The sequence below is a fragment of the Cryptotermes secundus genome, unplaced genomic scaffold, assembly GCF_002891405.2.
Source record: "Cryptotermes secundus unplaced genomic scaffold, Csec_1.0 scaffold665, whole genome shotgun sequence".
Lineage (NCBI taxonomy): Eukaryota > Metazoa > Arthropoda > Insecta > Blattodea > Kalotermitidae > Cryptotermes > Cryptotermes secundus.
This window is the reverse complement of record NW_019725011.1, coordinates 273,889-285,655: the sequence shown is the minus strand read 5'-3', so window position 1 is coordinate 285,655 and position 11,767 is coordinate 273,889. Positions and strand designations below refer to the sequence as shown.

Genomic DNA, 11,767 nt, shown 5'->3' with positions numbered 1-11,767 from the left:
TGTCAGGAGAGTAGGGAGCCTGGCGAACCTGCGGAATGCCGTGCTTGGTCAGGAAACCCTGGATCAGGTCTGATGAACGAGCTGGGGCGTTGTCATGATGCAGCTGCCAGTTGCGTGCGTCCCACAGCTTCGGTCTACTGCGCCGAACTGCATCATGAAGATGGCGGAGGACTTCTTGGTAGCACTCCTTATTGACAGTTTGGCCTAGTGGTGCGTACTCATCATGCACAACACCCCGGTAATCGAAAAAATAGTCAGTATCACCTTCACATTGCTCCGAACCTGTCGTGCTTCTTTGGGCCTCGGGGATGTTGGATGCTTCCATTGTGACGCTTGGACCTTGGTTTCCGAGTCATATCCGTACACCCACGACTCGTCACCAGTGATCACAGTCTTCAGGAACTCAGGGTCCCTGTTGGCGCACCCCAGTATGTCCTGCGCAACCTCAAGGCGGCATTGTTGCTGCTCCGGCGAAAGCAGCTTGGGCACAAATTTTGCCCCCACTCTTCGCATGCCCAAATCCTCAGTTAAAATTGTATTTGTGGAACCTCTGCTGATTCCAACCTCATCAGCAACTTCCCGGATGGTCAAACGACGGCCCTCTATGATCAGTGTCCGCACTTTTTCAATGACATCAGCATTTCGGCTCTTTGACGGTCTCCAGGAACGATGGTCACTGTCCGCCGACATACGGTCATCTTTAATGCGGTTGAACTACTCTTTAATTTGAGTGACCCCCATTGCATCATCGCCGAAAGCCTGCTGAATTTTGCGGATCGTTTCCGCTTGGGTATCCCCAAGTTTCTGACAAAACTTGATGCAGTATCGCTGCTCCAAGCGTTCTGTCATCTTGAGCGAAACGAGAATGCGACGAACACGTGTTACACCGCTTCGCTATCTGGCAGCCACAGATGCATCTGGCGGTGTTGCGAGTCAGTAAAAAATCACGCATGCGTATGAAAGTCCCTTCTACCACTACGCTCAGTTTCCCCACACCTTTGGCCATTACTTACAGTGGCAAAAAAATAAAGTCGGATACTTTTTGGACAGCGGTGTATATCTGCTGTTGCCGCAGTTGGCGCTGCCATGGTAAGCGTTGATTGGCTAGCGCTTGCTTCGCTCTGCCAGTCAACCAGAAGTAGGTAGTTGGCCTGGAGATACATTTATGGTGTGGTTCTACAGGCCAATGGAGCCCATTTTTTTTCCCCTTGGCACTACAGCCCCAGTGGGCCTAGGCCTGCCTCCATGAACTTCTCCGTTCACTTCGGTTTTTCTAGATCTTACACATTAGATAGGACTCCTTGGGCGGGTGATCAGCTTGTCGCTAGGCCTCTAATGGAGCCCATTACTACTGACAAATCATAAACAAACTCCCAAGGCCTCTAATGGAGCCCATTACTAGTGAAAACTCATAAACAAACTCCCACCAGCAAACGGCGCACTGGTCGCCGTAAACCAGTCAACAAAGTTAAAAAAAAACTATATTTGTGCAAATGGGTGAGCCCTTTTATCGATATTGTTGTATATTTTCCATTGTCAGAGGTGGAGTTCAATTCACCATGTTACTGGTACTGGCTCTACTTCCTTCTTCATGTGATTGGTTGCCATTCATTCATTCATCAGTAATCTGTCAAGACGACAGGTCCACAGTCTCTTCCAAAACAGTTCCTCCACTTGATGCGATGTATGCGAGATGTTTCATTTGAAGGAGAAAGCTCTAGATCGCATCAAGTGGAGGACCCCCTCGTAGGTGGCTCCACCTAATCGTGGTGAGGGGGTTTGAATATGCCAAGGACCCTGAGAGCTATACCAGCGGTAGCGTAGCTACTGGCAGGGCCTCCCTTGCTGGACAGGTCAAAGGGTAGGCATCAGACGAAGAGAGACACCAAAAACTGATGCCGGAAGCAGCGTCATCAGCAGCGACTTGAAGCACAGAGTAAATAATGCTCGAGATGGTTCAAGTTCGTATAGCAACAGGCGTGACCAGAGTGGTTTGAACGCCTATTGTACTGCGATGTGGAAAGCAAATGGAAAAACTACCACATTATCACTTTTCCTGGATAGTCTCTTTCCAAAACCAGAGATACCATGTATGCGAGATGTTTCATTTGAAGGAGAAAGCTCTAGATCGCATCAAGTGGTTGCCATTATACTGATAAAAATTTAAACTAATTTTCTTCTGGATGTTAATGATGATGGTTGGATTTGATACAGAAAATACCAGTAACCCACTGGAATACTTTTGAGTTGTTACATCTGAAACTGTCAAACTAATAAGCAGACACAAACTGGTAGGTGTAACAATTTTTAGAAAACACAGGCAATAAGAGCTCTCTTTCCAATCATATCATCATGGAACAGAATAATTGAAAAGTACTATCTTCTAGGACATAACACCATTTAGTTTGGTATTCTAACAGACTACACTGCATTACATCCCAGAAGATAATAACCCTTCACAGTCATCATTGCGAGAACCTCAAATCCAACTGAATAATTCAAGGTAACATGTCTTCCAACATGAAACCATTACAGAAAAATTGTTTTCTCCAGACTATGTGTACCCAGATTTTAGTGGAATTTGTTTTTAAATACCTGTTTTGTGCTGAAAGAAATAAATTTTAGACATAAATGCATTATACCTCAGTATGGAAGAGACAGAATGCCACTAGTGTTATTCATTTATCATGTACTAAGTGTCAAAAAGAAAACAAGTCACTGCTACCAAGATACATGTTTATTACGGTAAAGATACAAAGTGTTGGAAATTAACCCACGCTCATTCTTCTTCTTAAAAGAGATGCTAAAAGTGTACAATAAACTAAAGATATACAAAATACAAGACATTATACACTACAATATGTTCAATCCCTGCAGTACAATTTCATCTACATACTACTAGTACATCAGCCTTCACATTTCCCTAAGTCGATTATTATACTTCATACTAAGTGATGTAGAGTTAGGGTCAATGCACAATTGAAGGGTGAGCATTTAGAGATCATATCACAGTTACATGTAATGACATGTGCAACAATTTTTTGCAAAAATAGACACTGTGGGAAGGACTTATGCAATCTCTTTTCTTTCAAATGTTTCTAACTGCAGAGAAGAATTACAATTTAATATTTATACAACTTACAGACTTATCTTTAAGAAAAATTTCAGATTCCAGCTTCTAAAAGTTGACACATATATAAAGATTCCTATGATCACCAGATCTGTAGATTTAAGCAATCACACTTCAAAACTTATTAGTGTGTGACTGATGCAGTCACACAGACATACCCAGGCATGCTGAAAAACAGGTTTAAGAAAGGACTAGGGAATAGGTCAAATAAAATCATGCATCATACCCACTATTATCCAACTTGTCTCCCTATACTGCTGTCTGAATACTGTTAATATTAGTCACAGAACTATCAGTTGACATTACCAGTCAGATTTCACCCAACTATCACATTCTGGGCGTCCATATAATATCTATCTGCCTGTATGCATGCATTTACCTTTAAAACTCTGAAGTTATTTTTAAAACTACCTTTTACATTTTTTTTGGTCACCATTTTATTAAACACTATTCTACATACTTGGCAGAACAGTCCTGTTCACAACCGTGAAATGGTGTATAAAATAGTGTTGTGTGTGACCATCTGCCTTCCTTAATCTCATTCCATTTTTCTTCTGTCATGCTGTCATTATAAAATAGTTCTGGCAACAATTATCACAGTTCACCAATGTCTTTATTTGGGATAGACTGTCAAAGCCACCTGCATTCTTCTCTACCAGTAGCAGCTGATTACAAACCAGCAACCAGCAGTACACTGCAGAAAATTAAGAGAGTGCACAAAAGTACATGTCCATGGGGCTACAATGTTCATTATTAGTGCCTGTGTTGCCATCTCTATGGGACTTCAAATTTATTTTTCTCTCAGTGTAAAATCCCATGTTCAATTTCTAAGGATTCTGGGCATGATACCATAATGAATGTTGGGAACTGTAAAATGAGATGAAGCAATTGTGACTCCTTCATTTCTAGGACATGTTCCAGGTTAAAGTGACCCAGGAACACAAACTATACTGATATCCAGGACTGGGTAAATAAATCCATGTTTATTATGCTGATAAAATAGGGCAAAAATATGATAGGGGGTCCTGTAAAAGTTTGTTTGTTGATTCACAGTTATTTAATGATGCTGAGTCAAATGCACATTTATTTAAAGTAAAATGAAATCACATGAATATGCACAGTCAACTGGAAGAGATGGGGAAGGAAGTGACGAGAAGTGTACATACTTTCCAAATACATCTTTGTTTTGTGGCTCTAATAACATATTGTAACTCCACATTTATCTGTAGATTATGATTATGTAAAAATGCAGATGTTTTAATTAGTGACTTTATCTGTACACTGCTGCTATCTAATAGTGTGAACAACCATTCAAACATAAAAAACAGTGGCAATGTCACTGCACATACACAAAACTGTATGAGGGTGGCTGAATGTACAGTTTACTGGTAGTTTCCAAGATTGTGAATATAATATAAACCATTTAACACTTCTGCATACTAATGTGACATAGGTACAAGACAGTTATGCTGTCATAATGGAGCATTACAAACTCATTATGATGTTGGAGCAAAATTCTTAGATTCAATGGAAGATGTAATGTGAAATAACTTCATGAGGGACTAAACTTCCTGAGACAATAGGCATGGTTGTACTGGCTGATAGTGGAACAGCAGCTGAATGACTAGTCCCACCTACAGTATCCTTGTCTGGAGAAACTTCTTCAAGGATCAATGTTTAGCTGACTGAGGCATACAATATTAAGAGTGTAAAACTCTGACAAGCAGTCCAAGAGGCTGAAACTGTCATCATCTGCATTCATGTTTGCTACAAAAATATCCTTACATGCATCCACATGAATACCGTATTTACGCATGTATAGGCCACGTGCGTGTATAGACCGCAGCACAATTTTTAAGACAGAAATTATAGAAAAAATAATTTTCTTGGAATATTATTTCAGGAGTAGAACACCCTGTATTACTAATTATGAATATATTTTTTTTTAAATGAAGTGTGATTTCGAATATTTCGAATATAAGCCGCACCCCAGTTTTCCTCTTGAATTTTTGACAAAAAATGTGCGGCCTATACATGCGTAAATACGGTATTCCCATGTGGCTGTCAGTATCAAAGATTTTCTACAACAGCAGTGGGAAATTCCTAAACAAACTATCATATTCAACAGATAAGACCCTGTAGTTATGCTGATATCTTTCCAGAAATGAGGGAACCTTTCAAGGTGAGTGGTTTCATCACACAGAAGAAATCTAACAAACAAAAGGATGATACCTTGTGAACATGAAAATAAAATCAGTCTAAGTAGATTCTTAAGGGTTCTGACAGTATGTAATTACTGGGCTTTTGGACTTGGTCCATCATTCGGTATTCTAGAAACTAGAAAACACATTTTGGAAACTGGATCTGTTTCCATCCTCAGGTGAGGGGGGAAGGACACCTACTCTATTAGGTCCCTTAGAAAGAGCTAACCTCAGTCACTGGACAACTCCTGTCATATTCATTACAACTATTTAATTACCTGAGACCAGGCTAATTCGGAGGGAGATAACAAGAAAATATGCAATAAAACTGTGACAAAGCATGCACATGTGTGGCTAGGCTTGTAGCACAAATTTCTACCTCCTTTTCTATCCTAGGATTATTCACATAATATATTCCAAAATATTAGAAAAATTAATGTATTATAGGCTAATGCCTTTTTTTAATTTAAAATAATATATTAACAGAGGCCCAAAATGGCTTCAGAAAGAATAAATCAACTGACAAAGCAAGTCAATCTTTTATTGAAAGTATACAGGAGGCCTTAGATAATGGCCTATATGCCATAGGATTATTTTTTGATTTATCAAAGGCATATGAGGCATGCCAAACATGTGTTTCAGGTCTTAAGTGTCAAACAGACTCCAATATGTAGAAATAAAAAACACTGATGGCAGTGTCAAATACAGTTATAATTCATCATATAGGAAAGTGAAGTATGGTGTACCACAGGGATCAGTGTTGGGGCCGCTTTTATTTTTACTATACATTAATGATCTTACAGAAAATGTTCAAGGAGCAAAGCTGGTTTTATATGCAGACGATACCAATTTGTTAATTACTGGAAAAGATGAACTTGACCTTCAATATAAAATAATGAACGTTATGAAAGAATTAGAAACATGGTTTCAAAAAAATAACCTTATAATAAATATTAAAAAGACATCTGGCATGCCATTTCATTCAAAACAGCGAAGAGATCCATTAAGACCACAAATAGTTTTTAATAATACAGAAATAGTATATCAGCCAGAACTGAGATTTCTTGGAATTCACATGACAAACCCTAAAATGGTGCGCTCATGCTCAATTTCTAAAAGCAGAGCTATGCAAAGTAATTTATATGGTGAAAATATTAAAAGAAATAATGAGTCCATATATGATAAAAATTATTTATTTTTCGAATTTTGAGTCAAGTATGAGAAATGGGATCTTATTGTGGGGTGGGGATGAGGAAAGTAAAAGCATTTTTAAATTGCAAAAGCAGGTTCTTCGAGTGATTAGTGGTATTAGTAGTCGCACATCATGTAGACAAATTTTTAAAGATTACAATGTATTAACATTGCCTTCTCTGTATATATTGGAGGTGACACGCTTTATCAAAAAATACAAGCCTTTTATGGCAATAAATTCGGACATTCATAAGTATAACACATGAAAAAAATTAAATTTTCATGTACAGCACAGTAATACAGCTCTTTTTAAGAGTGTGATAAATATGGGAATTAGTTTGTATAGTAACGTCCCCGATCAAATAAAACAAAGGGAAAATTTTAACTCATTTAAAAAGGAATTAAAATCTTTTTTGCTGAAACATTCCTTTTATTCTGTAGATGAATTTATGTCTTTTGATTTTTCAAGTGTGTAAATGTAATATATAGCTGAGTAATCTGTTGTATTTGTGTAAAGACAATGAAATTAACGGTAATTAGATTTAGATAATATTATTCAGATGACAAACCCCCTATATTGGGGTGATACAGTGTATAGTGTAAAGATACGCACAAGAATTAGATGTAAAACTGACAATTTCCTTATCCAAATGGTTGTAATACCTGTATGTATGGATTGTTGAGTGATAATAATAAATAAAATGAAAACACAGCAGGCTAAATATTTCACTGCCCAGTGTGTAATAGTGACTTTGTGATTAATTAATCTTTATACTAATCCACATCAGCTGCACGCTGCATACAAAGAATGGATGGCTGTAACCAATCTATAGTTTTATGTGAAAACTATAATGCTACACTTGTGAGTAAAAGGTGAAGTCCCTGTGCATGTACAGATCCATGTTTTCTTGACCTTGGCACTAGTTGGAGGTGAGTGACCAGCTTCACACTCCAGCCACTTTACCCAAGGGAAAGAGCCCCCTGTACCCATTGGATAGGAGGCTGGGTGGGCCACAAAACCGGTCTGGATGACAAAAAGAGAAAATTCTTGATTATTTCCATTAGTTGGAGGTCATACTTTAAGCAACTCACAATGATTACACAAAGATATGGCAATGTACACAAATGATATACTGTTTCAGTCTGAAGAAACAAATAAACGTTATCTTACTGTTGTGGCAATAATACAATACAATTATTATGTTTCTGGGCATTATTCATCTTGTTTTTATTTAAAACACACATTTCGGAGACAATATATTTGGTATCAATATACAAATACAAGAGTCAAATTTTCCTAATTATCTCAGAACCATGATCATATATGATCATACTGCATAGAAGAAGTACATCATAGTAATTGTTACCTTCAATATCCTCAATTGTGCAACAAGTAAACACTAACCAAAACAAATAGATTCAGTCTGCAAAGAGCCTATACATTAACACATTTTACTCAAACCACATAAATCTACTTTGGTATAGAAAATATATAGTTGACACTTATGGCAACAAAATGATAAAAGTGATTCTGTCCAAATTACTATTATATGAAATATTCACTTGCCAAAGCAGTTCCATTAGCTGCCAAACCAGTATACACAGCCTACATCTACAAAATTATGTTTCCTGCAACTGTCTTTAGATGCACCAAATTAATGCTTTGTAATATATCCCCTATGTATAGCCACATGGATATGTTTGTGAAAAATATTACCAGCTGCCTAGCAATACTTACCTTATTTAACCTGTCAATTAAGGCATGGACTCTGTCTCTGATAAAACTAGCTGCCCAATATTTCCACCTAATTTATAAGATAAGCCCTGATTCTGTCCAATCCAGAAGTCCTGTCTCATATACTGAATACAATAAGCCAACTGAAATAATAGTAGAGCCAGCAGTGCCCAAAAGCTATCAGTTTCTGACACACATTCATGAATAGGGTTCATTTGTGACCTGCTCGAGTTTAGCCATATAACTTGCAAATCCTCACATAAAAAAGACAACCTTACTGGGAGTTAACAAAATACTCCGGCTAAACAACTGAATATTACCAGTTATCAAGAAAATCAAATCCAGTTTTTGGAACTGTATCACTTGTGGATGGAATTTTTAACTCAACATGAAACTTATCAAGGCTGTCAAGACTTCCACCTGAACATGTGACATCATAATCACATTTTTGTGACTGATGACCAAGCTCATCTGCAGGACTCTCTTGTAAGAGAGCCCTTTCCTCAGAATCAGTTTGGGGACTGGGAATGAGAGGTTTCTGCTTACAAGGTGGAGGAGGAGGGGGAGTTTTGGGTTTTGATATTACAGACTTTCCTCCTCCTGGTTTAGGAAGCTTTGAGCTAGGTATTACAGAGCAACTATACTTTGATTGAACTAAAATTTCTCTTTCAGGCCCATTAACAGAATTGTCTCCATTTGTTTTGATCGCAGTTGATTTTGAACTTTGTATTCTTAATACAGCTGTCTTGTTTTTTATCTTTGTTAACAAATTATCTTCCCCAGTTCCAGACTTCGGTGGAAATTTTAGTTTTGAGCTTATTGCACCGACTAATTTGGAAGATGATCCACCCAAAACAACATTTGGTGGATCAATAAATGACACACTAGTTTGTTGAGCATTAATCTTTTTATGTGGGGAAGTTTTCTGTTGATTTGTTACAGGAGTATTTGGTGTGGTATTCTGATATTTTCTCACGGGTTCAGCCTCATCTATAACGCAGAGATTCAACTGGCTTTGTGTCATCCATGTAAATGGTGCAGAATGCTCATCACGCCATGCCAAATCCTGAAAGAAATATTATTACTAAAATTCTGGAAACTATAGAAGACAATGTGACAACTAATACATTGCAGTTTGCTTACCGAGCCCTTACCACCCTCGTAATCAGTAATCAACTTGTCTCCTGTCTGAAGCTGTAGACACGGGTAGTATTTAAATTCTGGTTCATCTCGAGGATAGAACGAGTACTTCAGAACTGCTTCGGGATGAATAATAGTTTCATCAACAACCTGACTTTGGTCCTTGTAACTTAAAGTATGCCACAGATTTTCATACGCATCTCTTGTAGTCGCAACATCAATACAAATTCTCTCAGCAATAGGATTCAAAGAATGGAAATACTTTTCCGCAACAGTTTCAATTGAGCTTAAACTCATCATCACACGACTTACGGCTATTAGAGTCACTGACTATTTCACCTCACACAATTCTAAGCTGCTGTTTGCCAATCGCTGCCTACGCATCCGCCGAGACTTTTTTGTTGTTAAAAATAATTAAAAAACAATCTAGGCGTAGGATATGGCCATCCGGACCCCTACAGCTCTGTAGCGTATTCTTAAACCGCCGTGACGTCACCAAAGAATTGATGCTACTATCTATATTCCCGTCAGTTTATTGATGTAAAATGACCGCTGCCGATGACTCTGTCGGTAAGAAGGTAAGATCTCTTGGCACTTGTACATGCATACTAATATGCATTTCTGTGAAGTTGTCTATTCCGTGACTGCCGTGACCGGCCGTGACCATTGTGTAGTAATCCGTGCTTAATTCCAATTAGTTGGCGACTTTGCCGACGGCGTGCGTCGATTGTCATTGTCGTTAATGTTAAGGTCGGTTAAAATGGAGTGTGGTTTAATGCTTGACAATGTTGAGGTATACGAAGATTTACGAAATCTTGGCTGTTGTCAGCGTTGTTGTTTGCGTTATTTAGGAGAAAGGAACCCCCAGTCATACAACTGTGTCAAAGAAACGTTAGTGAAGGTGTGCTGCATTTAATTTTTGTCCGTCATTGTATCGAGAAATGTATGTAACCTAAGTTTTGTGTACTTAATATATTTCTTTTCACAGACAGGACTGCAGAACGACAACGATTTTGACAATGGTCCAGACCGAAAATTTTTTAAGTGTAATCCGTGCATAGTTTGTCTTGGACTTATGCAAGACGAATTTTCTGCCGACGATACTGTGCAGAAGGTAAATTCCTGGGAAATCATGAATTCATTTAGACATGCTTCCTAAAAATAGAGATCCTCAGTTTATGAACACATTTGTTACAGATTGTTGCTGGTGTTGAAAAAGCGTCATACGACTGTGATATTTTTACTTGTGCATTGTCACTACCTATTACTTTTCAACTTAGAGCTCATTCTCTGTGGTTGCATTTGGCGGACAAGTTTCCTGTGCCTTTTGCTTTACGAGAACTTCATCAAGAGAAGCATGTGATATCCGTAAAAGAAGCTTGGAAATGGACATTTGCTCCGCTCATAGCGAAATCTATAAATAAAGAACTTGATTCAGGAGTGAAATCTAATTTCTTTGTCGGTGTTAATATGGTTTACTCTGGTGATGAAGATGAATGTTCTTGCTTGTAAGTGTTAGTGAAATATGTGTAATGATGATTCTGTGTCCACTTTAATGTCTTTATGGATCTTTTTTTTATGACAAGTCAATCCATTTAGTACATTAATTTGTTTTTGTTTGTAGATTGGAGATGCATGCAGATGTATTTAAGATCCGTAGAGCCCAGAAACGTAAATATCATGGAAACCTATACACACGGAAAGCAGTTGAGTTAGCACTGCAAACTACAGAGGCAGCTCATTTCAAACAGTTCTTCCCATCACCACCACCAGTACCAACTGCACCAGTTACTTTTGACAGCATTACATGCACACATAATTCATTATTCATTGCAGGTAATAAAATGTGTGGAGTTTAAGTGGCAGTGAATCAGGATCACTTTATTTCTACTGAAGTTACATAGCTAAGTTTCTGTGTAGCTACAATACTTCCTGCTCATTCATTATCAGTTACTTTGTATACTCATTACATGAGGGTTGTATAGCTGAAACCTGTTTGCAATACTTTTAGTAAATATGGCTGAATGTAGATGATCAAATGGCTGTGTGTGTAAGACACCAACAATTGACCACATGCTTTGCAAAAGAATAGGCAAATTAGAGCAAACATGAACAGTGTGATATGCTTACATTTCAGCATTCCAGCTGTAGAAACATCCAAATAGGACTCATTAGCTCTCATTCAGCTCCATGGTGTTAAGAGTTAAGAGCTGGTTGAAATTAGAGGGAGAATAGATGATATACAGGGTGTCCCAGGAGGAATGGACCAAACTTCGGGAGGGTGTTCCTTATGTTAAAGTATGCCGATATAACCCAAAACACCTATGTCCAAAGTTGAACGGTTACGGAGATAATGGCCCGAGAAAAGTG

General features: G+C 38.1%; 3 protein-coding genes across 4 annotated transcripts in view; 1 reads left to right on the top strand and 2 right to left on the bottom strand.

Moving 5' to 3' along the window:
• Positions 1-9,452, bottom strand: part of LOC111863209 (dynein regulatory complex subunit 5) — a gene marked incomplete in the record, with an annotated part of 25,397 nt that extends 15,945 nt beyond the window's left edge. Inside the window, 1 exon segment of the mRNA XM_023849309.2 lies at positions 9,405-9,452.
• Positions 7,718-9,860, bottom strand: LOC111863228 (uncharacterized protein C1orf198 homolog). Its single transcript, XM_023849343.2, has 2 exons — positions 9,401-9,860; positions 7,718-9,323 (listed from the first exon to the last, which is right to left on the bottom strand). The coding sequence occupies exons 1-2, from the start codon at positions 9,695-9,697 to the stop codon at positions 8,574-8,576; spliced, it is 1,047 nt and encodes a 348-aa protein (XP_023705111.1). The 5' UTR covers positions 9,698-9,860; the 3' UTR covers positions 7,718-8,573.
• A 257-nt stretch (positions 9,861-10,117) lies between these two features.
• Positions 10,118-11,767, top strand: part of LOC111863227 (putative tRNA pseudouridine synthase Pus10) — a 10,593-nt gene continuing 8,943 nt past the window's right edge. For both annotated transcript variants that reach the window (XM_023849342.2, XM_023849341.2), the window contains exons 1-4: positions 10,118-10,298; positions 10,386-10,511; positions 10,595-10,905; positions 11,022-11,233. In XM_023849342.2, coding sequence (XP_023705110.1) covers positions 10,140-10,298; positions 10,386-10,511; positions 10,595-10,905; positions 11,022-11,233 — 808 coding nt within the window. In that variant the 5' untranslated portion in view covers positions 10,118-10,139. The remainder of the gene's footprint in view (positions 10,299-10,385; positions 10,512-10,594; positions 10,906-11,021; positions 11,234-11,767) is intronic.

What these genes read in the sequence shown, in the direction of transcription:
- LOC111863228 (XM_023849343.2), bottom strand. Translation starts at nt 9,697, where the DNA reads ATGATGAGTTTAAGCTCAATTGAAACTGTTGCGGAAAAGTATTTCCAT. An exon ending in ACGAGGGTGGTAAGGGCTCG is followed by an intron (nt 9,324 to 9,400) that starts GTAAGCAAACTG and finishes TATTTCTTTCAG; the next exon opens with GATTTGGCATGGCGTGATGA.